The following is a 26,853-nucleotide window of genomic DNA, read 5'->3' on the forward strand; positions in this document are numbered from 1 at the left end:
CTTACGCCTGCAGGTGGACATCCCCTAAGGGGTCTCAGACTGCGAGTGGGTGCAGGCCAAATTGAGGGACCCCCCAAGTGCATGAATTTTCGTGCACCAGGCCTCTAGTAAACAATAGGGGAGGTGAGGTAGAGACCAGTGGTGAGCTCAGCCACACCCTCACCTCTATCTACCCCAAACAACACCTCAGCCATTCAGCATGCATGTGGGCCTCCAGAGCCACCCCAAATGGTGGGTTATGAATTCTATTTAATGACTTCTAGGCTTAGAGTCAGTTCTGGTTCTTTATCACTTTTACCCTAGGGAGTTCTATACTGTGTCTAACTTACCATGAATGTGGTTTATGAATGTCCTGACCAGTTCAATAAAGCTTTTTCATGCCATATTATAGGGCATGGAGTTATAACGTGGAGTCAAATTTGACCCTAAATTTAAGCTGTGGTACTTTCTATGTAGGTGCTCTGGGAAAATTACTTAATCTCTTTGTGAATCAAGATTTAGAAAATAGGCTGCCTATTTTATAAGACTCTTTTGGTAATAAAATCAGATAGATGGGTGGATAGATAAATGGATAGATTGATCAGTCAATAGATACATAGCTAAAGACAGCCTGCCACCTAATAAGTGCTCAATAAATGTTAGCTTCTTTTCCCTGAAAGAATATCCATAAATTTGTACTATATTTACTCCCAACAAGCGCACATTTTGATTATAATTAAGCACCCAATGAAACTCCCTTGCCTATCAATAGAGAATCCTAACACTGCCCATGTGTTCTTGATAGATGCTGCCCTTCCCTTTGTCAACCCCCATGTCCTCTCTAGACTCTTTCTACGTGCCTAATTTAACGTGCAAAATTCAAAACGGACCACAGTCCTTTGGAGGATGTGACAAAAATCTGGTTTTGTGGAACAGTTTTTCTGAACCATGACACTTCCCAGAAAAAAGACATTGAGGGGAGTGGTAAGGAGGGTGCAGTCACAGGGCTGAGCAAACTTGCACTGCAAGTGCCCACTGGTCCTCAAGTCCAGTTGGAGGATGCTCCCAGGCTGGGGAGCCTATTTTGTGTGTCTAAGTGGTCTCTTTTGTCTTAAACTGTCTGAGATATGTAATTCCAGAAATGTAAAGGCATTTCTTAGTCTGGTCCTAAATTCTTTCCTTTGGTGCTGAGGATAAGCCAATATATAGAAAATGCTTAGTTTGTTCTATAAAGTGTTTAATAAGCATTGCAGTATAATCTTGGTAATTAAAATACTTTATATAAATATTAACAAGGCGATGAAGCAGACTCATGCAATGATTTGGATTGCTTCCACCAATGATTACTAGCTGTGTATATAGGAATATGCCTCTCCAAAGTATAGTGAAGACACAAGTCTCTGACTGCTTTAACAAATTGTTATTTAATATAAATGAGAAACTCTCCTATGTGATAAATTAAGTATATATTATGTATAATAACAATAGGAACAATTACAAAAATAAACACACATATAATGTCAGCACTATTATAGAAAATAATACATATGACTTTAATTCTTAAAAAGAGACCCTTTAGCCCAGCCGGCATGGCTCAGTGGATGAGCGTCCACCTATGAACCAGGAGGTCACAGTTCCATTCCCGGTCAGGACACATGCCTGGGTTGTGGGCTCAATCCCCAGTATGGGACATGCAGGAGGCAGCCGATCAATGATTCTCTCTAATCATAGATGTTTCAATCTCTCTCTTCCTCTCCCTTCCGCTCTGAAATCAATAAAAATATGATTTTAAAAAGACCATTTAAAAATATTATTCGTGTCTTCATTTTCTAGATGAGGAAACTGAGGCAAGTAACCAAGTAACTTGCTGTCATGCAGCTAATGAGTTCCTGAGCAGGGGTTTAAACTCAGGGAGTATAGCTTGGATCCACGATCTAGGCCACCTTGTATATTATTATGGAACCAACTGCCATGAAGGATTGACTGAGAACTTTTTTTTTTTTTTTTAATGGAATAGAACAAATGTTACAATGGAGATAGTGTCCTGTTGAGAAAAAAGTTACTTAATGCTCCGAAGCTAAGTTATACAGGGTAGGGGAAAACTGGGTTTATAGTTGTGAATACGTGAAACAAGACTTTATTCTTACACTAGAGGCTCGATGCACGAAATTTTCGTGCAGGTATGGTCCCTAGGCCTGGTCTGCTATCAGGGCCAACTTCCCTGGCTGCCCACAGCCAGCCCCACTCCCCGCCACCACCCACCCCAGGTTCCCCATTTGCCAGGTGATGGGAGCCTGCCAGCCAGGGAAAGGGGCTGAGAGGTGGTCAGTGCACCACATAGTGAGTGGTCATTTTGGACATTCTGCCATTAGGGTCAATTTGCATATTACCCTTTTATTATATAGGATTATTATTATTTATTAATTATATTATTTTTTCTGTTTTTGTCTTCTTTTTTTTTAACTAGAAGAATTAGAGTGGTTTGATATTTTTTATCATCAAAACAAGGAGAGGGGAATTAGTAGGAGAAGCAAGTATCCTTTTGCGGGAGTGCACTATTCATGGAAGGGCCACATTTCTTTCACTTACTTTTCCACGGGTTTGTGGAAATTCAATGAGTTTCCTGAGCTGAAGGCAAAAACGGCACTCCATGAAAAGTGTTTGTAGACATTATACTGTTCCAGGAACAAAACACCTAACATCTCCCTCAGAGGTGGATGTCCTCTTAGCCATGGATTCTGCTGACTTGCCCTGTTACTACTTGCTGGTGGCAAATTCCAGCAGGTCATAATTATGCAAGAAGTTCATCAGAAAGCTGATGGACCTTGGGGCTTCAGGAGGGCTGAAGATCTGCATATTATTGCCTGCTGCCAGACAGCTGAGGGCAGTTCCCCCAACCTGACAATCCTTTATTGTTTACCAGACCTTACCTTTTATATGTATACTAGAGGCCCAGTGTATAAAAATTTGTGCACTCGGGAGGGTCCCTCAGCCCGGCCTGTGCCCTCTCACAGTCTGGGACCCCTCGGGGGATGACCACCTGCTGGCTTAGGCCCGCTCCCTGGGGGATTTGGCTTAAGCTGGCAGTCAGACATCTCTCTGGCAGCCCAGGAGCCCTTGGGGGATGTCCACTTGCCAGCGGGGAGCAGGCCTAAGCTGCAGTTGGACATCCTCAGTGCTGCTGAGGAGGCGGGAGAGGCTCCCACCACCACCGCTGTACTGGCAGCCATCAGCCTGGCTTGTGGCTGAGCAGAGCTCCCCCTGTGGGAGCGCACTGACCACCAGGGGGCAGCTCCTGCATTGAGCATCTGCCCCCTGGTGGCCAGTGTGTGTCATAGTGACCAGTCATTTCCAGTTGTTCTGCTGTTAGGGTCAATTTGCATACTATCCTTTTATTATATAGGAGTGCCTGGCCAGTCTGGGTGAGGGGCTGAGGGCCGTTTTCAGGCTGGCTAAGCCCCCCAGCAAGGACCCTCACCCCATGAGGGTGTGGCCAGTCTGGGTGAGGGGCTGATGGCTATTTGCAGGCTGGCCACAACCCCCAGCCACCCAAGCTCCCAGTGGAGACTGGCTGGAAGCAGGTATCTGGGATTTACTTGTCTTCTATAATTGAAACTTTGTTGCCATGAGCAGAGGCCACAGCCAGCTCAGGCAGGCGGGAAGCTTGGCTTCCTCCATTGCCCGGGCAATCAAACCTCCTGCTTGCTCCAGCTCCTGGCTGCTGGCTGCCATCTTGGTGGGTTAATTTGCATATAGTCGCTCTGATTGGCTGGTGGGTGTGGCTTAGGGTATAGTGAAGGCACCGTCAATTAGCATCTTTGTCTTTTATTAGTGTAGATCTGCTTTGCTAAGGGCAAAATGTGGTAATAAAAAGCTGTGGGTCTGGACATTTGGAGAGCCCACTTCACTAGAAATTGGAGCCTCCCATGGCTCCCCGATGCCTCCCAAATTTATATTTAATGTCTAGTCTCTATTCATTTATGTCACAGCCCCTTCTCCAGATTCCTGAACCCTAGCAGTGAAAAAGGCTCTAGCACTACTGAGGTTGAAAAAGAACCTGAGGGGAGAGAAGATGCAGTCAGCCAGGGAGAGAGGAGGCAAGGACTGTCTGATAAGTTCCACCTGAGGAGTAGGAACGAGGGATGCTGCTCATGCTTGCAAGCCTCACACCTGAAGCTGCTGAGGACAGATGAGAGAGGAGGACTCTGGGCTGTGAGGGATTGCTGCAGCTTGGATGAAGTGGTGAGCCCATCAGACTACAGTGTGCTACCATTGGGGGTTTTGTGGAAGAGACGGCTGAGTCTCTCAGGGTACCAACCACAGGTTGGAGGAGTTGTTTGAGTCTCAGCATCAGTGCCTGTTTGGTTCTCCACCTTCCCAGACTACATCACAGAGATAAACAGAAAGGAAACAGCCACAGCAGAATGGTAAGGAAATGCCATTTCTCTTTTTCTTCTTTTTGGCCCAATACTACCAAAGGATAAATCTAAGAGAAAGAAAGATCTAGAGCAGAGATTTTCAACCAGTGTGTTGCAAGAATTTTTAAAATATGCAATACTTGACTATTTAGTCAGGGGCACTAACCTCTTTTCCCCTTAGATCAGTGGTTCTCAACCTTCTGGCTCTTTACATATAGTTTCTCATGTTGTGACCCAACCATAAAATTATTTCCATTGCTACTTCATAACTGTAATGTTGCTACTGTTATGAATCATAATGTAAATATCTGATATGCAGAATGGTCTTAGGCGACCCCTGTGAAAGGGTTGTTCGACCGCCAAAGGGGTCATGACCCACAGGATGGGAACCACTGCCTTAGATTATAAAAATAAACAAACAAAAAAACAAATAAATAAAGACAACAGCCAACACAACAATAGCCATTCAGTATGAATTAATCAAAATTGTACCTATTTCTTTTGTCAGAGTCGCAAAAAATATAATAATATTTTTGGTGTGCTGCAGAAGTTTAGTAATTCATTTATGTGTTTTATGAGAGGAGAAATGCTGAAATTGCTGATCTAGAGGGTGGTATGAGGGAGGGAGGGAGGGAGGGAGGGAAGGGGAGGGAGAGAGAGAGAGAGAGAGAGAGAGAGAGAGAGAGAGAGAGAGAGAGAAAGAAAGAAGAAGAAGAAGAAGAAGAAGAAGAAGAAGAAGAAGAAGAAGAAGAAGAAGAAAAAGAAAAAGAAAAAGAAGAAGAAAAAAACACCTCTATCAATTCTAGAACACTTTGGTGAAACCCAAGACTTAACTATGTTGGAAGGAGGGAAAAAGGTCTGATAAAACATAAAACTTTAAAGTGGAAAGGACTAATACATAATAAGTTAGAGATATGCATTGAAATGCCACTAAGGAAGACTAATTGGGAAACAGGGTTAAACAAAGCATAGCTGGTAACAGATATTGCCAAAATAAAATAATTTTATACATTAACTGATTAAATATTCTTAATTAAACCAGTTGCGATTATAAAGCAAGTGGAAAGAAATATTTGCCCCTTACCCCCACCCCCTCTCCCACCCCCAGGCCCTCCAGCTTTTATCTGGTTGGGGAAATTAGAAATACAAAATACTAAATCCTCTATATGTAAGCCCACCTAGCCAATATCTCCATTCTCATCTCCATTGCCTCACACACCCAATGCTTCAACACTGAATCACTCTGCCTTTTCACACCACATGCTTGTTTATGTGGTCATGTTTATGCACATGCTCTTTCTTCTGCTTAGAGCACCCTTCTTCCTTTCTTTTATTTTTATTGATTCTTAGAGAGGAAGGGAGAGGGATAGATAGAAATACCCATGAGAATCATTGATCGGCTGCCTCCTGCATGCCTCCTGTTGGGGATTGAGCCCATAATCTGGGCATGTGTCCTGACTGGGAATCAAATTGGTGACCTCTTGGCTTATGGTTTGATGCTCAACCATTGAACCACACCAGCCGGACAACACCCTTCTTTCTAATGTCTGTCAGGCAAATTTCCACAGATGTTTCACTTCTGGAGAGTTATATCTTCTCTGAAACCACCCTGACCTGCTCCTCCCTCCCTCTCTCATACACATTCTCAGCCAGATATCCTTCCTGAATCTCCATTAGGCCCTTATATGTATCTCCTGTGAGATGCTTACGCTGTATATAAGTATGTGTTAGTATTTCTGTCACTCCTATTAGACAATGAGCCCTCTGGAGAGAAAGAAGAGATCTTATTTACTTGTTAAATCTATTACATAGCACGGTGTTTGGTATATCACATAAGATTCATTGATCGAGAGAGAGAGAGAGAGAGAGAGAGAGAGAGAGAGAGAGAGAGAGAGAGAGGAGGGAAGGAGGAAGGGAGAAAAGGAAAAAAGGAGGACCTTCTTTGTGCTCAAAGTGATGAGGCTGCACAGTTTAGTTTAAGAGAAGGCTGCGTATTACTCTTATCTTACCCTTCCAGTGAGATGGCCCGTTGGAGAGTCACCGAAGGCTGGCGGGTTGCAGTGCTGTGTTGGGAATGACTACAAGAAAAGAAAGAAAAACAAAGATAGATCATTTATTTAAAATGACTTCACACATTCAAATCAATCCTATTGCCAAGAAAAGAACTGATATTGAAAGAAATATATTAGAGATTAAATTGCTGCTCCTTTGGTGATAAGTAGGATCCCCCCAAATACAACATTCTCCCAGATAAGGGGTTACTATTTCCATATAATTTGATTTCAATGTGTATTATTCAATAGTAGGCTTTAAATCATAGGTAGACATGAAAAGAAACAAACATTTAGAAAAGGCAATTTTTTTCTCCTTGGAATAAGACAAAACAGAGCACAAAAACAAATTTTATTATGATGCAATGTATTAGTAATTTTTTTTTTTAATGCAGAACATATTTTTTTCTCCAAGCAAAAAATTAAAAAGAGCAAATTTGCAAATTGGGGTAGACTTTAACTAACATAAACTTATTAGTTCAAATTTGCAACACTTACTTGTATAATTCAATAATAATTCAGCTGTTGGTTAAACACAACAACTTGAAAAATGGAATTTTTAGTTGCATATAAACCTTAGAATTTAATAAAATTCCATGTTTTGTTTTGGTTGTATGGTAGCAAGCAAAGACTGATTTTATAGATAAATGGTTGCAAAAACAATTCTAATATCTCACATTTAGTGAACACTTATATTTTCTAAGTTCATGTGTTTATATCTTTTATATCTCACAACCTTATGAGGTGTGTACTGTCACATTGAACATATGAAGAAAATAAAATACAGAGATATTTAAAAGCTTACCCAAAGTCATTTGGTAAATACCTGTGCATGAAATGGCATCTAGACTATTTGATTCTAGAGCCATTATTCTTAACCATCATATTATACCACCTCCCAAATGATAACAATTTCACAGGTTTGTAAGAACTTGCCTTAATATCTCAGAATTCTTCAGTTGGAGATAAAGGGATGCTTTTATCTGAGATATGCACAATGAAAATCCAACAGCAATAAAATGATGCATTATGTGCCTATGTGTTATAATTTTAATTTGTAGTATTAGTTTAATATTTTAGCTGTAATATTAGTTACATATACTAGTACATGTCGTACATGAAGACGTTTATATACAAATATACATATAAAGAGAAACTCGAGTCAAATCTTTGCAGAACTTGACACTCCTTCACACAGCTCTTGGATTTTATAGCATGTGCTCTGAAACACTGACTGACATAGAAAAGCAAGCTGTAGCCTGCAGATTTTCATTTAGAGCCTTGGTCATTCGGGCTGAGAAAAGGTGGCTCTCGGTGAATAGCATGTAGTTGTGACGTGAATGGCATTTACCTGAGTTGAGGGAGCAGAACTTTGGGTCTGTAGCTAAACAGCTCTTCTGCAGGGCAAGGAGTGCATCCTTTTTTCCTGGCATCTCTCAACATATTTACTGGACCAGTTGAAAAGTAGCATAACGTTCAGGAGCTGGACCAGGTAACCATGGCCTGAGTTCAAATCCCAGCTCCTCCATATATCCTAATCACCTTGAGCAAGTTACTGAAAGCTCCCTGAATGTGAGTTTCTCATCTGTAAGACTGGGATATAATAGTACCTTTCTCATGGGGTTATTATAATGATTCAATGAATTAAGTGTTTTGAACAATGTCTGTTACATGGTAGTAAAAGCTATATAAATGTTTGTTAAATAAACTAATATGATTTAGCCATGTGTAATTTGAGATGTTTGGCTAAGTAAAAATTATTATTTAGATCATTCCAGTTAACCATATAGTCACTACTTCAAGGGGTATACTTTTGAGTATAGCTTTGGTGATCAATATTAAATTTAAATGTATTTTCTACTGTGAAAACAACATTATGGAATGAATAGAAATCAAAATAAGAAAAAAATTCACCCATAATTCTGTTAACTTGTCTCAGACCTTACAGACTTAGCTAATTTCATTCTTCTAGCTGTCCTACAAGATAGGTATGAGTAACTTATCAGAGGTCAACAGCTTGCACACATGGAGCCAGAATTAAAACGGAAGCTAATCTTGTTCCCAATTATGTGTACTTTCCACTCTATGCTATGGACTCCATGTGTCTCATATAGTTTTATATACACACAGAACATATAGAACCACATATCCTACATTCCCCCTTACATTATAATTTAAGGATTTCTGATAGGCTCTCCATAATTATTATTTTGGTGTTATATAATATTACTTCCTATAAAGATATAATTTAATGGTTAGGGAATGGGTTATTTCCATTGTTTTAATATTATAAACATATTGATATCAATGACTTTTTCATATTTTACAATTTCTTTTGAATGTTTTCACCAAAATAAAATAAAACATTTATGTTCTTGATTTATGTTATTAATTACTTTTAAAAAACTTTATACCACTTTTTGCCATATATATACCCCCCCACACCAGTTACACCACAGTCTTACAAGTATTGGCATTAACATTTAAAAAAAGTTGATAATGTAATTGGTAGGAATTATATTTCTGATATGAGTATTTATTTATTAGTGAGAATGATCATTTTTTTCTATATGCTTATGCTAATTGTACTTCTTTTGTTTAAACTGTTTAATCCTTTCCTTTACCATTTATCTTCCACTGGTTTGGAAAGTACCACTAGTTCTTATGTAAAGATCAATGCTGCTCACTAAACAAGATTAATGAGTAATTGGAATCCCTGATAACTTCCTCACCATTAGCTTAGACTACATAATTAAAACAATGAAATATTCAGTGATCTCACTTATCACTACCTTTAACTACTCTATTATTCTGCACTAAGTTATTTCAACAACGTTCCTCTTAAAGTTTTAATGATGCTATTAAATGCAAAAGGTGCCATGAAGTGCTCAGAGAATTTGACTCCTTTTATATTACTCATGTGAAGTTAGCCGTTTCTCTTACCATGTAAATTTGGAACAAACAGAGACTTTTATAACATGTAATTACCCTTTTACTCTACTAAGACAATTACAGTGATTTATCTGATGGTCAAGACCTTTGGACGTAAGGTAATTTTTGTTTCCTGACAATAAAGTTTAAGCAGTACTTTCATGAGGAATAACAGGCACTGGGTATTAGGAGCAAACAGATGGTGATAATAACTTGTATTTTTTAAAAATACCAAATATCTTTCCCTTGGGACCATGCAGGTTCCATTCTTTCCATATTACTGGCTACACAGAGAGCATGTTGCTAGTTCTACCAAGACTAAGAAATTATAAGTAACCGCTACCTGGCTCTTTCACCTCCTTCGGCAAAGAGGCTGACTGGATGGAATTCTGAAAACGAGTGGAAAGAACTGAGGGAGAAAAACACAGCTAAAACTTAAAGCCTAAAGACAGCTAAGTGCTTGGAACATCCTTTGTCTTAAAAAAACACACACAACCCTATTCACAAATGGCCATCGTCCTCCTATATCTACTATTTTTCTAGACACTGTCAAATGTCTGTTCAGCCCAGCTCACATGCTGCTCTGTAGCCCCTCACATTTTTCACACATGCATAGTAACATCCCGGGCTAGGAATCACAACCATTTCCTTATGTGCCTGTGTTTCCTACTGAGTTGTGTGTGCTTTCAGAGAAAGTGATAGGGATTTTTCCATGCAGATGAACCAACACATTCAGTTAGAAAATGCTGAACTCTCACTAAAGATTACTAACTGTTTGTTTTTCCATAAAATACCACCCATATTTTCATGCTGTATGTCCAACTTGCATGTCGGTGGCTTTTGAAGGTCTTTTATTTTTTTAAAAATGAAGGTCATTTAATAAAGGAATTTCTCTGTCCTATTCACACCACCTCATTGGTAAGCCATGGGCATTTATGAGGATTTAAGTGACAATGAATGGTGGGTGAGTCAAATGAGAATGAGGAAGGCTCGGCATCCTGTCACAGCACTGATGCTGGGCAAGAAGTCCCTGTCACCTGGTAGAAAACCTGTGGTACCAACTCTATTTAAGTAGCTAGGCTGAGTTGTCAAATCAGGTAACTATGGAGGCAAATTTTAGCAAGACTTTTTAAAAAAGTATATATTTTTATTGATTTCAAAGAGGAAGGGAGAGGGAGAGATAGAAACATCAATGATGAGAAAGAATCCCTGATCTGCTGCCTCCTTGACAACCCCACTGGGGATCAAGCCTGCAACCAAGGCATGTGCTCTGACTGGGAATCAAACTGCAACCTCCTGGTGCATAGGATGATGCTCAACCACTGAACTACGCTGGCTGGTCATTTACCAAGAGCTTTTTAAGGCTCAGAGAGAAGTAACAGCGCCATTGCCTTTCTAAATCATGCTGTCATTGAATAAAATTGAGCCAGAGACCAGTAGAGTCCTGTGTAGACAGACGCAGGCCTCTAAATTCTTTTATGGAATCTATCCATCTCATACTTGGTCTTCCTCTTTTGCTTATTTTACTCCTCAAATAAACACTTCTAACACTTTTGCTTCTTACATTGTGAGACAGTTTTAAGATTACTAGCTATCTTTTCTTATACACTCTTAAATTTTTCTTCTGACTTCTACTTAAATTGCAGAACCTAGAAATACATTCAGAGTTCCAGATGTGTTCAGAGCAGGGCTGAGTGCAATGAGATGCTGACTTTCTTTCCTCTGAATTACATACTCCTGCCAGAGCAGCCCAGGATAACATGGACTTTAAAATTTGCTGAATTGTTAGGGTCAACCTAAACTTGTATATTTTTGACATCAAATGATTCAAAATCAAATCTATCAAATACCGGTACACTGGATTTTTGGCAACTCAATATAGTTATTAATACCTACCCTTGTCAAATTTAATGGTATTGATTTCGATCTCATTTTACAGTTTGGTAAGCTAACATTGCATCATCAATTCAACTCAATAAGTATTTATTGAGCATCTAATATGTGCTAGTCTTTGTAAAACATCTCATCTAGTATTGTATCATCTTAAAATATAACATGCTTTTTACATTTTCATGCAAGTTATTAATTATAATAAGAGAAAAGGACTGTGCATTATGTAGCAAATCATCATAGGTCTTCCTCAAGTTTAATAGTTAGTTCACATGTTTCACTATTGACAGCTCTCCATCCCCTCAGTGACAGCTGACCAATGACTATAGCAAGTAGAATGCTCATGGCTAATATATTTTCAATACTTCCATGTGACTTGTAGGCTTACTAAGAATCAGTTGTAATTGTCCTCAAATCTGTCTGTTCCTATTGTAGTCATTTTTATAATTATGTAATTTAATTAAACATTACCAAAATGAAATATAAGTGTGTAAAAAAGAATTGTTTATGTCAAGAATAAACTTACTGATCTAGAAAGACTTCATAATTGTATGTAGTTATAAACATTGCTGCCAAATCAGGTGTGAGAGAGACAACTCTAAAAATCAGGAAGTAATTATAAAATGAAACTCTTCACTTAGTTTACTTTTAATTCTCATCACAATTTACAGAAATCCAAAATGAAATTAATTGCATACTTTATGCAGGAAAAATGAAGAGGCACTTCGTAAAAATGGGACCCAAGTCCAACCCTTTAAATCAATACATTGTACCAAACATTTAAAGCAATTGATGGACAATTTAGATGATGGAAAAACTATGGCTAGAGGTTGACAATGCTAGAAAAAATGTTGATCCTAACATATAGAAATAATAAAGAATACAATCTATTAACTGATCTCAAATGAAAAGTTCTGATACTTTAAGAAAGATGATGTGTAACTTAGACTAATGAGAATTTGTTTAAAATAAAAAAAATGTGAACAATGAAGAAATCATGCATTTTGGGACAAACAGATGGATCTAAATATGAAGAAATATACTATATCAAATTTACTGCCCCAGATTTCTCATGCAAGAGCCAAAGATGCCAGAAATGTGGCTTTAGCTTAAACAGCTTCAATTAACACACAGTAATAGCATGGTAACTAAAGAAAAAATTAGAGAAGCTTTATTAGGAGAAATTCCATTTCTTCTTTTAAATAACATCATACATTGATTTTATTATGCCTCTATAGTTATTTTTTTGAGTTTTTATTTAACATTTTTATAATATAACATTCTTCTTTAGTGACTATAATACATTTTCATATTTCTGATGATCTTAATTTTTTAAACTTCATTGTTCACAGTATTACAAATGTCCCCATGGATGGGATTTTTTAAAGTTAAAGTGAAATAATTAAGGCATGCAAGTATTTTTTCCCCCTCTCTGCATGATGATTCTTGTATACAATTTTTGACCAATGAATTAATAACTGGTTCTGGTTGCATGGGTTACAAAAAGTTCCATTGTGTGAATGTCTAACCCAGATATTAATTCTCTCCTTATCCTTAAAGAATATCATGGGAGACCTCAGAGTCTTCTCATAGGGGAGACCTAGAGAGGTCACATTGCATGGCCGCATTATGTTTAAGGTGAGACCAGAACACAAATCGAATTCCTAACCCATGGTTTCCCTGTCCCATGCCACTGTCACTTATTCATATTCTTTTCTGTGACAACAGTTCAGTAATGAACATGATAGCCAAACATTGGCCATTCTAAAAATCCTGCTCATCACTGTTAAGTGGCTGGAAGCCCCTGAAGGTGCTCTACAAGTGCTGGTCCAATCTCTACGAAATTTTTTTTGCTTAAAGTAATAATGAGAAATCCCAGTAGTTTGGGCTTTGGACTTTGAACCAAGTGATATGTGACTGGTCTCCAAGCCTGAAACACAGGAGCAAAATGTAGTGTTTCAATCCAGCAGACACAGTCCTGCCTGTATTCATTTTGCTTTCGGATGGCTGACTGCACATCACTCTTCTTGACTTTTGGAGTCTACAAGCTGCATCTAATGAGGTGTTGTATGAACATCTATCCAAAAATGTCATGCAACACAGACAATTCTTTAAGGAAAGTAAAACACTAAATCTATAATAGCTTAAATCAAGTGACAGCTAGCACCATGAATGCAGTTACTTCAAAAAGGAAAGTCTATTTTAGTTAGGAATTTTGCTTAAAGCACAGACAAGAACTAGGGAATGCACCAACCATGAGAGAATCTGGAATGGGAAGTTTTTTGTACACCTGTTGTGATTCGAGGCGTTTAATTGATATGGTCCTAGGTATCCCTTCATTTCACACAGGAAACAAATTTTTTTCAAGATAACACATTCTGGTTTTTATTCTTTGACAACATCTGGGAAGCGGAGTTGCATATACAAAAGAGCAAAAGTCTAGAAGTTTTTCCCACTGTGCTCCTAATGAGAGATCAATGGCCTGAAATAAGTCATCTTACTTGCCTACTTTGTTTTGATTTTTTTCTGCAGTTTGAATAGAAAATAATTATTCCTGCCCTTCACATATACTTTATTGATTGGAATCAGTACAGATGCTCATCCACTCACAATGGGGTTATGTCCCAATAAACCCACTATAAGTTGAAAATATTTTTAAGTCAAAAATGCATTTAATATACCTAACATACTGATCATAGCTTAGCCTAGCCTACTTTAAATGTACTCAGAACGCAATGTTAGCCTAGAGTTGGGTAAAATCATCTACCACAATGAGTATACTATAGAGCAGGGGTGGGCAACCTTTTTGTGAGTGCCTGCCAAAACCAGCAAAATCTCTGATTCAAAATTCTTCTGCGTGCCAACCCTAATTGTTTGAGAACATGTTACGCCTACTTGATATCTCTTAAGGTGTATGTATGTGAAGAACCTTGAAAAAATAAAATTCATTCGAGCAACAAAAACACAGTATATAATGATGAAAAATACATTTATTTTTTAATGTATAGATGTACACTGATAGTCTGACAGAAAACTTTATGACTCCGTTTGATATTATCAGTGGGACTTTTGCTGCTACATCATTGATGACAGAGATTTTACATCAGGTTTATATTTCGTGACCTTCAGAGATATGCACGAGCTACTACTTTCATCCGTCAGGCTACTCCTATTACAAGACTTAACAAAATTCATCACTGAGAACAAAGATTCACAAGGGTATGTGGATGAAACCAAAACACTGGTTGGATCTAGGAAGGCAGGGAGAGCTAAGGCAGAGGCATAGAAATTGCTCTTCCCTTCTCTTGTCAATCCATGTCTATGGTCTTTAAGATAACTTGTTATGTAAAATTATTTATTTATCTAAGATGCATCTACACTGAATTTATCTGAAAAATAAAAAAGTCGATATTAAGAAAAAAATTGTAAATGGAAGATTATAAAAGAGGGTTTGCGTGCCAGCAAAAGTTACTGGTGTGCCATGTTTGGCACACGTGCCAGGGGTTGCCCACCCCTGCTATAGAGTAAGTATTAGTTATTTATCCTTGTGACCATGTGCCTGACTGGGAACTGTGGCTCTCTGACACTGCCCAGCATCAAAATAAATTATATTATTGTATATCATTTGCCTGGAAAAAGGTCAAAATTCAATGTATGGTTTCTACTGAAGGAATATCATTTTCATACCATCGTAAGGTTGAATAATTGTAAGTCAAACCATCATAAGCAGGGTCCATCTATCCCGTGATAGGGAAGAAGTATGAGCTTGAGAGTTGCTGGCCTTGCATTAGGGATTTCTTACTCTTCCTAATTAGATAAATGGCAACCTCAAAAGCCAAACACTACATCTCTACTCCTGTCATCAGTATAACATAGAGAATAGTGCTTTCTCACAGATTGCTCTGAAGGGAAAAATAAAGCAACATATGTGAAAGAAATTTTATAAAGTATGAAGTGTGGGGAGTAGTAAGTGGAAATTACTTTCCAGGGAGGCAGTATGATTTTGTCATAATGTGTCTAAAACTGGTTCAAATGACCTGAACTTGAACTAACCAGTGGAACTAAGGAAAAAAAATATGGCTAGAGCTAAGAAATATCAAGGATATTGGCCTATGGCTCAGTTGTTGAGCGTTGACCTATGAATCAGGAGGTCATGCTTCAATTCCTGGCCAGGGCACATGCCCCGATTGCAGGCTCAGTCCCCAGTAGGGGTGTGCAGGAGGCAGCCAATCAATGATTCTCTCTCATCATTGATGTTTCTATCTGTCTCTCCCTCTCACTTTCTCTCTGAAATAAATAAAAATATATAATAAAGTATCAAGAAAATAAAATCTATAGGATTTGGTAATTGCATATCAGGATGAGTGAGTAATTTAGGACAACTTCCATATTTCTGGATGGGGTGATTGGGCCAATAATGCTACTTCAAACTGAGAAAAATATATGAGAACAATATTATTATTTGGGAAGAATATAATAATGTTAACACTGTGTATGTTGAGTTTGAGGAACTTGTCTGACATTAAGGTAGAGATATCTCATAAGATAGTTGGATATCAAAGATCAATTTCGGTAGAGAGTTCTGGTATAAAAAATACATTTTGGAGTGAACATAGTTTAAGTCCATTTAAAAAAATGGTATTCCTGAAAAAAGACTGTAGTGAAAAATACTGAAAGCTGAGATGGAGACCTGGAAATAACCAAAATTCTAATATGCACAGAGACAGCTATACCTGGGAAGAAAACAAAGAAGGCATGAGTGCAGAGGTAGAAGTAAAACCAAGAAAATATGAGGTAATGTCAGCTAACAATGGAAGCAGAGAGAGAATTTCAAGGAGAGTTTGGTAAACAGTTACCAAAGACATTAAAGAGCTTAAACACAAAACAGAGGGGAAACTTAGGTCACTGGAATTTGGATTATATTCTGTAGGCAAAGAGGAGGTCATAGGCAATGTTAAGCAATATTAAAATATCGTCACTTTTGTAATCCCCAGATATATAAAACAGAGAAGGGTTAATGAAAGCCAAGGAGCTATAAGAGGAAGCTGATCTTAAGAAGAACACTGGGTACGAATACCAAAGCTTTCTGTCTTAGAAATACTAGAGGCTAGTCCTCAGAGAACTTTTCTTTAGAAGAAATGCCAAACCAGCATAGACATCAAGGCAAGACATAAATAAATAAAATTTAAAAATGGAGACCTGTGCCTCCTATCATGCCATTGCATTCTATTTCTAATAAAAAAAATGCTCTTATTCTACAATTTAGTTGCCTTATTGATTTTCATGCAGACAGCTGGAACATCCAAATAAATATGGGTTGATTGGCTTGGTAAAATCTATTAGTTTGTATGAGTGTCATAAAAAAATTCCAGATGTGTAGCAAAAGGGAAATTGTTTCACTTAACATCTGGAGTATGAATCCTCGTCACAATGGTCACCATAGAAAAGTAAGTGAAACTAGTATAACGCAAATTGTTCATTTCTCCTCCACTCTTCACAATTTATATGTCCAAATAAGAATAATCTTTTCTGGTATTCTCCCTTTGTTGACTATGGCCAAGGTAGCCATGTGGTTATGGGTTCAGCTAAGCTTTTGCTTATTACCAGAGCTAAAAATCTGGACATGGAAACCCAGCATGATAAAGTGTAATGCTTTCTCAGTCTCTTAATGTAGATTTTAATTTGGTCAGTGAAGTGAAACTAGGCACCCTTTCTGTGTGAATAAATGCTTGCCTCAGGGCTTAATTTCCAGGATAAAGCAATGTTGTTTTTTGTTTTTGTTTTTAAGTCTTTAAGGCTATGCAATGCTTGTTAATATTTCACATTCATGTTCATTGGACTATCAATCTAAGAAAAATATTAAACATAAAGTATCAATGTAAAGAAAGTATCAAAACACTAAAATGCTTAGACATTGGATATTAATGACACGTTTCCAAATGAAGGAAACTGAATATTTATCCTCATTATTGAAAATGACTATCTCTTAGCAACTAAACTGGATACAAGTTACAAGTCAAGATGCAAGTGAGCCCTAGCTGGTTTAGCTCATTGGATAGAGTGTCAGCCTGTAGATTGAAGGGTCCCAGGTTGGATTTCAGTCAAGGGCACATGTGGGCTCCCCAGCAGGGGGCATGTAGGCAGCTGATCAATGATTCTCTCTCATCATTGATGTTTCTATCTCTCTCCCCCTCTCCCTTCTTCTCTGAAATCAATAAAAATATATTTATTTTTTAAAAATGCAAGTGAGAGAATTTGAAAGTGCATAAACTTTTAAATCTATGGTAGCTTTTTTCTTTGCCTTTCTTAAGATGTGCAAAGAGTTTAAAAAATTAGAAGGCTCATACATCAATTCTCTATACATCAATTTCCCAATTCCCTCATCAACCAATTAGCAGTCAATTGCACCCACAAACCCTACTTAGTATACTGCTGGTGGGATTGCCATACATATTATCTTCATTCTGTAGTACCCACCAATGAATCACCAGTCTTCATTGAAAAATTACAGTTTGGAGGGTTCATTTGATGACAAGCTTGCACTGAATAAATCAAGAATGTTATGCCAATACAGAAACTGGTCTCAGGCTACATTCATCAAGAGCAGGGGAGGGACTAGTTCCACTATTTTCCACTGACCAGACCACATTAGGAGTACTGTTTTAGATTTGGAAACCACAGTTAAAAGAGACAGCGACAAAATGAACTCTTCAATCTAAAGAGGACCGGGATGATGACTGTTTTTAAATCATGCCACATGAGCTGTAGAAGGCACTGGCCACATTTAATCTGAAGAGGAGAAGGCTCTAAACAAATTATAAGCCTGTGCAATACCCTCCTATGAAACGGGCAGTGCACTTTTATTGCATGGTTCCAGAGGGTAGCACTATAACCAATAGGCAAGGTTATAAAGAGTCAAACAGGAATGCCTCCTGAAGAAGCCCTTTCTAATCACCAGGAGTATTGGAAGGCAGATTGTACTGCGTGGAGAGATTGAGTTTCCTTCCCCTGAGGGTAGTAAAGCAGGGTCTGGGGAACTAGGAGAGACATTGAAAAAGGCCTTAAAGCTCCAAGTAGGTAATACACAAGATGAGCTGTGATGTTCCTGAGAGGCAGTGATTCAAGAACCCCATCTTCTATGCAACTTTTTCTTGCCCTCACAATCAGGATGACATGCACATTTCTTACTTTCCATTGCACTTGTTACCATTATCATAGCACTTTCCACATAACAAATTGCATCTCTACTTCAACTACTATAATGAAAGCTATTTCTGGATGGGAAATGTGTCGCTGGCTTCTTATTCCTACTAGTACCAAGCACAGCTCCTTTAACATGGAAGACAGTCAATAATGGGAATTGATTTAATTTTATACCCATGAGCAATTCATTCATCCTTTTAATGAATTTCCTTAGCAGTACACAGAGTTTTAAATTTGATGATCGGTCATTCTAACTCATGAAATACAGTAAACTTTCTAATAATTAAAAATATGAAGTTTACTTTCTAATAAAAAATATGAATATTGATCAAAACATTGATTTTTAAAATGAGTTGGAAAAAGCCTATTTTAAATTTCATCTGATATAATACTCTGTTGTTCCTGATACCCTCTCAGGGTAAAAAATTCCATAGAAGAAAGTTCTTATGGTTTTATAAGTAGTACTCATTGATTCTTAATCTTAGAAATTGTTTCTAGTGGAAGTAAAATCCATTTTATATATATGTTGAGCATTTTATTAAAATATATTATAAACCTTTGCTCTATGGTTGAAGATGTTCCATTATTAGTATAATCTCTTATTGGGAACTGCAGGCTTAGGCAAATTGGCACATCAGCATCTAGCTAGCCTCACAATTCTAGTACTTCCTAAGTCATTTATATTGTTACTTCAGCAAAGAATGTAGTTGCTTCACATTTTCAACCAAACCATGCCTTAAAATAAGCGTCCCTTGATAATTTCCAAAAATTAGAAGCAAAGTAATTCCCCTGTATTAGAATTGCTAAACAAATTATGCTGGATCATGTAATTGATATACTGTGCAATCAATAAAAATTACAAAGATGATGGGCAGTTTGAAAAAATGCTTATGATATAAAAAAATGAAGTTAAGGATATAAAATTATATAAATACTTATGAGTTCAACAGCTGCCAGAGTGATCTTATTAAAGAATTCAGAACTGATCATAAAATTCTTAGAAGACAATTTTCTAAGTCTTGTATCTCTACACATCTTGCTAAAACAATGACTGCCTTTGTTCTGGTCTTCTCAAGGATATTTGTATAGTGAACAACTGGGAAGATAGAGATATTGTTTCTCTCTGGAGCAAAGAGTACTTTTGTTTACTGTCCAGCACAATAAAAATAAAGTCTTGCCCTGACCGGTTTGGCTCAGTGGATAGAGCGTCGGCCTGCGGACTGAAGGGTCCCAGGTTCGATTCCAGTCAAGGGTATGTACCTTGGTTTCGGGCACATCCCCAGGAGGGGGTGTGCAGGAGGCAGCTGATAGATGTTTCTCATCGATGTTTCTAACTTTCTATCCCTCTCCCTTCCTCTCTGTAAAAAATCAATAAAATATATTGAAAAAAAGAAAAGAAAGACTTTTTAAAAAAATTGCCAGGCAGTTTATTGCTTGTTACAAAAGATTCAAGTTCCCTCTGCTTTGAGTTCCTCTCCTGTAATGCAATCCACTCCACCAACTGGCATCACCTGGCCTTCCTTGTTCTGCCCTGTGGGAACTGGGGCTCAGTCAATGGTTAAATGCTAATACTCAGCCTACAACTATTATTCTGAATAACAAAGTTTCTAATCCAGGTGTCTCACATCTTCTGCCAGCATCCATGATGGCATAGCAGGCTAACAGGTTAGCTGGCAAGTAAGGGAAACAATCTCAGACCTTTCTCATTTCTTGATATTCATTTTCTTGCTTAAATCTGCTTACCTTGCTTTCAGTGCTATCCCGTTGCATTGAGGATAAAATAGCTAGTAAAACAACAACAAAAGCAACAGCCAATATGTAGTGAGTACCAAACACTGTACTAAGCATGTTACATGTCATACAATCCTCAAAATAATCCTAAGGGGTAAATATCACCCCTTAATAGGTGGTATGTTGGTATCACCACTTAATAGGTGGTGAAACTGAGGAATAATTTCAGCTGATCAGGAGAACCAAGGGTCACTAATTATCATAATCCATCTGTATAGCAAATTCTCTTACTCATGATCTGATTCTTACCCATCCTTCAGGGCTCTGCTTAAACAAACTTTTCCTTGTCCTTCCCTCCAGACTTATTTTCACAGGAAACTCTTTCCTTTTTTTTTTTGTGACACCACAGTTTATGAGAATTTAATGATTAATTGAGGGACCCTGTGATTGCTTACAGACCATCTGTCTTCCACACTACACACACCCATGGGCTTAGGGATAAGGTATACTTTGTTCTCCAAAGCTTTAGCATGGCAGGTGCTCAATGTATGTGCTGAAAGAATGAATGGATTAGTGAACTGTATATGATAAGTGACTGCATATAGCCTAAACTTTTGCTTGCATGGCACTGATTTTATTATTTCTAAAATATTCTGCAATGCAGCTATTTTGCCTTTATTTCAAAAATAGTGGATTTATATTATTAAAATAAATAAAACTCAAGGGCCTTGTCCCTGTGAGAAATTTTAGAGGCATTTTCAGAGCCTGTGGTATGCAGGCAGAATTGCAGAAAACAACACTGTGGAGTGGGTAATAAAGAATGTAGCAGACAAGCAGATATGTTTACCATGGGTGTTTCTGGTTACATGTATATTTTATAGACCACTTATGGAGAACTTATTGAAATATTTTATTCTAATTGGTTGTTAAGCGCTTCTATTCACTAAATGTTTTAAATGCCTCATTGAGCTTTTATCATCATCCTTTGAAGGGTTGCTGCTTTTTACATTTGAATGGTCTAATTTATCTTTGCCATAAGCCATTTGTACATTATCAACATTCTGTTATGCAACTGCATGATAGATGGGGTGGGCCAGATACATTCTGATATGCGAATTTCCCCTTTAAAGAAGCAATTTTAATAAAATTATAGTTTTGCACTTTCAGCACTCACAAAATAGGAATTGAAAATATTTTCATGAATAGCTGTATTTTGTTAGAAGCAAATTCAAGCTTCCAGGTTGCTAATGGGAAGGTTGCTATATTAGATGAAAATATTTAATAAAGACATATCATGTACATAATTTGGGAGAGAGTAGAGTAGAGGGAAATATAATAAAACTGCTTATAATAATGCAGAGGGGGTGAGCCTCATAAAACAGTTGAACAATCACTTATTCACTCATTAATTCTAAAATATTATTAGCTTCTACTTTGGGGAGAAAGTATGGTGTGGGTAGAACGCAAATGATAACAATAGTGGCTTCCATGTATTAAGTCAATGAGCAGAGAAGCTGTAACAAGCAAACAGAAACCAAAACCAGCTAAACTAAAAGCAAAACTAGCCTAAAAAGTCCCAGTTCAGTCTGGCCCCAAAATGTAACCACTTGATTGATAACCACACCACAGGGGCTGATTACACCTATGAGGAGTTTTACAGTCAAGCAGTGATGTAAGAGCACACAAATAACAGCATATACAAATAGCAGAAGTACAGAAAAAGGCTATGAAACTGCCAGGAAGGAAGTGCCTGTTTCCCCTCGAAGTCTGCAGAGGAAGAACCAGAAAAAGCATCATCGAGGAGATGGCATTTGAAGTTCTTGGACTGAGATTTTAGATGCAAAGATTGTGAGAGAACATTTAACGTGGGAGAAACAGCTTGAGGAAGGAGGCATGAAAGAGAGTAGGAGGATCATTCACCAAACACCTACTACATCCTAGACACTTGGGAATAAATATGAATAAAACACAGTATAGTGGGAGATACAGGCAAACAAATTATTATTTAGTGTGATAACAGAAGTACATACAAGATACAAAAGTAATAGGAGAGAGAATAGAAAATGTATGATCATGGAGCCTTTCTTTATTTCACACTAAATTAATTGGGATGATAGCTGCCCTGGGCTGGATAAGATTTACTTCTAAGTAACCCAGATTTCCTCTCTAAGCCTTTAGTTCTAAAAAGGATGATAATAAGAGCACCTATTTCATAGGATGCTTGTGAAGATCAAATGAGCTAATAATAATGGAACATGTTTAGTACAGGGTGGACTCATTACAAGTGCTCAATAATTACCAGTTATTATCGGTATTAGCTTCACCACCCATAACTATTGATAAAAAAAGAAAATCATGCTCAGGAGCAGTGATAATAAAAGTTCATAAGCAAGTTCTGAATTCCTTTCTGCTTCCACATTCAAGGCCCTCCATTCTATGGTTGCAGCCTATGATTTCAGACTCATGTACCATGCCATGCACACACCCCACTCTCTAGGCCCAAGGAGATACCTGCTGCCAACATCTCCACTCCTGTGTTCCCAAGGCACTTTGGACTTGCCTCCATCATGGCAACTGTCATATTAGATTATAATGATCTCTTTAGAGGGAACTTGATTGATACTTAAGAGTGTTGCTCAAGTACCGGTATCATCATCATTTTCCTGGAGCTCCTTAGAAATGACGATTCTCGCCCTAACCGGTTTGGCTCAGTGGATAGAGCATCAGCCTGTGGACTCAAGGGTCCCAGGTTTGATTCTGGTAAAGGGAATGTACCTTGGTTGTGGGCACATCCCCAGTAGGGAGTGTGCAGGAGGCAGCTGATCAATGTTTCACTCTCATCGATGTTTCTAACTCTCTATCCCTCTCCCTTCCTCTCTGTAAAATATCAATAAAATATATTTTTTTAAAAAAGAAATGGCGATTCTCAAACTCTTAAAGTTTGAGATGTTTGGTCTCAAGTACAAATTCTAGGAGGTCAACTTCTATTACCAACTGGCGAAGAGCAGCATTCAATAAATAATCATTTATTGAATGTGTGAATGAGTTCATACATATTTTCTCATCTGCACCCCTTTTATTCAGGTCATTTCACCTTTGTTTGTTTTCATCAGCCTTGGACACAACCTTGGTCTTCTCACCAGGTTAATCCTCCCACATGAACTCCTAACTACTTAAGATTTCTTTCTTCCCTCAGGGCCTCCTATAGGATTACATGAGCCAATCAATCAGATTAGCTCTACTGATTACATGTCTCTCTTCTCTCTTTCCCTCTTTCATTCCCACACACATGAGCATACGAACACACAAAAATGTAGTGTTTTTTCTTTTGTCTCACACTGCTCATTAAAATTTGTCCGTAAGGTCAAAGTTAGTGTCCTTTTTTTATCTTACCATAATCATCTAATTTAGCCATTCCTAGAAGAGTAAATGCTTCTTTGCTCAGCAAACATTTGTTGAATTAAAGACAGTTGGGAATAGGCCACTGGTCAGAGAAGGACTCAGTATGCAGCTTCTCAGCCTTTACAGGCTTTGCTTTGTTGCCTCATCTGCTGAGTTATCAACACAAAGGAACTAAAGGAAATACAGGGTTTTATGGCACAATTTTCAAACACTCTAGTGTAGAGTACTAGAATGACAAGTGGAGTGAAAACAACAAGACCTTCCTTCTAGTAAGACTTCCATTACTAAGTTTTTAAAAAACCGTAGGCAAGTAATTTTCCCTTCTGGGACTATTTCCCCATTTGTATAATAGACAATGCTACACACAATTTCTGGGATTCCTTTCAGTGCTAGCCCTCTCTGATCCTATCTATTTGCAAGGTGCTCAAAAGCAGTAGTTAATCAGATAAATGAGTATAAAAATTCCTGAGAGTAAACTGCATACCATCCCAGGACATCCCAGCATTGAGATGGACAATGTGCGCAATTTTCCAAGGCCTCACTTATATTCATTCTGGTGACTGGCAAGAAAGTAGAGTGCTTGCAGGAAAAGGACATGTATGGGGTAGTAAAAAGTGAGAAGAAAATATATCTAAATTATGGGTTACTGTAAAACAAAGAAAAGTATAACGTTTCAAATTTATTGATGTCCACTTCAAATTTATGATGAAAACAGGAGCTATAAACTATCTGAGCAAGGAGAGATTTTGCTGGATGAACCACCTGAGAAACAACAAGGGTCATTAATTGTCATGCATCATCAAACGATTACTAGTTGAGAGAAAAGGACTTTGATCCCTGAGGATAATATTGCACAAGGTTTTGAATATATCACAGATTTATCTTCTAGCCCAACCTTCCTCTGAGACATCTGATACAGGTCAATATCAACAAATCCTGGGAAGACCTCCTCTGCTACAGAGAAGCAACCTCAATGCTCTGATGTTGCCCTAGAAAGTGATCCACTGGAGATTCTAATTAAATCTGCTAGCTGAAGATGTGGGAGATGTGGCTAATTATGCTAGACTCTAAAAATGGGATGAAGAATTTTATCTGGGTTCTTTGTTAGTCATTAAATTAAATGAACAGTTTAGTAATAAACCCGACAAAGTAAGTTAAGCAAGTGAAGTAGAATGCAGGCTGCCTTGAAAAACTTGAACTGAAAAGGTGTCAAACCTGTTAGAATTGCAGCTCTTGAGCACCATCTTGGACTATTTGGGAAGTTAATGTGCATTGAAAAGGTACACACATGCTCTGCTGTGACATAGGAACAGAAGTCAAAGCAGCACCCTATAAACTCTAAGCTGAGAACTTTGGAACTAAGAAAACAGTATTTGGTTAATGGTTAGTGTTTTTACTAAGGTTTAACTTTTCTCCTATAAAGGAATCAAAGTGCTATGAAACCTTACCATCAAGTGGCCAGGTGCTGGAATAATCACGGGGAACTTGTTTTCTCTGTGGTTTCAATGTGTGCTACAAATGATTATTCAGGGGACGGGGAGGAAATACTGTGATTTTAACTTAAAGCAAAATCTGGTTTTCATACAGATATTTTGATAATACATTTCACTTGCTGCTGATCCCCCTGCCAGGTAACATCGAAGCAATGATTATCAAAAAGTTTCACTGAAAAGATGAAATACCGGGCTTCTGAGCCCCTACCATGTGTTTGCCATCATTCTAAGGTTTGGGGATGCTGAAAAATTAATATAAAAATTTAATATATATTTAATAATATATTTCTGTATTCAAGAGGTTTAAAATATAGTTAGTGAGACATGACTATAGAAATGAATGGTCTGCAAATAACACAAGATAATCTTTCATCAAGTAATGACAATTTGACCTATAGAGGGGAAAGCATGAGAAGTCAGGGGTCATATAGGTGGGGATTTTCAGGGAAGGATTCATGGTAGTGCTAAGTACTTGAGCTAGAATATTTGGTAAAATGATAGAATTTGAAAAATCAGAGGAGGATGGAGAAAGCAGTCCAATTCAGGGTGGGCAAAAATACAAAAAAGAGAAGGATCATGGGAATGAAAGTGACACCATAGAGACCTGCCTGAATGGAAAAGTCAATTAATGATAATTCAAAATAAAAATGCAGGCTTAGTGTGAAAAACATTCTCTTAGAACTCTGTATTACTTTTACCATGGCTATTTTTTCCTCCAGGTTACAGCTTCATGTTAGCAGAATTGAGAGGCTAAACCTATAATTTTCTACTTCTTAGTACCTTGTCTTTGAATGTTTTTGTGAACTAAGGTGTTTTCTTTCATTTTTTAAATGTGTGGGATTTTTTTTCTGTGTATTTCAGACCAGCTCCTCTGCATACACAGTGTTAATGGGTGACATTTAAGAATAATAGTTTTACAGCACATTCACACCATGTGTTATTGCTGGCCTCTGCTGCCATTGTAATTCCCAACTCCACTTTCAAGATGGTAGCCTCATAATATTTAATAATATAGAGCTATTAAATCACTTGAATTTTCTATCTACCTACAAAAATGTTCTCTCATAAGGCTAGCATTGTGTAATGAATCAACTAAAATATGAGGGATCAATTTAGAGCAGAAAATCTTAGGTAATAAAATGACACTCTCTATGCCCATTTCTAAGATAAAAGCAAAAGGCTTCTTTGGACAGTGCAATTATAAAATGTGTTTCCTTATTTTGGTGCTTGAAAAGTTATAGTGATAACTTGTTAATTTCTTCCCCAAAGTTATAATATAAGCAGCTTAGAGTAGTGGAAAGAAAAACGGATTATTAAAATAGTAACGAATAAAGCACAGAAGCAAAAATGGCCATGGTACTTTGCATTTATATAATGTCGCTTGCAGGGGGAGGAGGGCTGGCAGAAGATCAAGGCAATTACGTACCACAGCTATACTGAAAAAGAAAAAAAAAAGAACCATGTGAATTTCATACTGTTAAACTAGAGATGTGAAAAGTTGTCCCTGATACATCACAAAACCCAAAAAGGCACATTAAAATAACATTATCAATGATGACTTAACATGTATGCCAATTATCAAATTTACGACTGGGTTGTCATATTTAAGATCTATTTTATTTAGCCATTCAATGTGTCTGGCCTACAAGCTGCAAAGCCTAAGTCCAAGGGTTCACAGTCAAAACTGCAGGCCAGCACCAACCAGATAGTCAACACAATGCCAATGCCTATGGATGGGGACACTAAAGGCACAGC

The 26,853-nt window shown here is 37.7% G+C and overlaps 1 protein-coding gene across 11 annotated transcripts in view; it reads right to left on the reverse strand.

Moving 5' to 3' along the window:
* DLG2 (discs large MAGUK scaffold protein 2) overlaps positions 1-26,853 on the reverse strand; it is a gene marked incomplete at its 5' end in the record, with an annotated part of 1,947,716 nt that overhangs the window by 378,236 nt on the left and 1,542,627 nt on the right. For all 11 annotated transcript variants that reach the window (XM_081100118.1, XM_081100117.1, XM_081100121.1 and 8 more), the window contains one exon: positions 6,407-6,475. In XM_081100118.1, the coding sequence (XP_080956244.1) occupies positions 6,407-6,475 (69 nt within the window). The remainder of the gene's footprint in view (positions 1-6,406; positions 6,476-26,853) is intronic.

Source organism: Myotis nattereri (genome assembly GCF_964212035.1).
Source record: "Myotis nattereri genome assembly, chromosome: 9".
In the NCBI taxonomy this organism is placed as follows: Eukaryota; Metazoa; Chordata; class Mammalia; order Chiroptera; family Vespertilionidae; genus Myotis; species Myotis nattereri.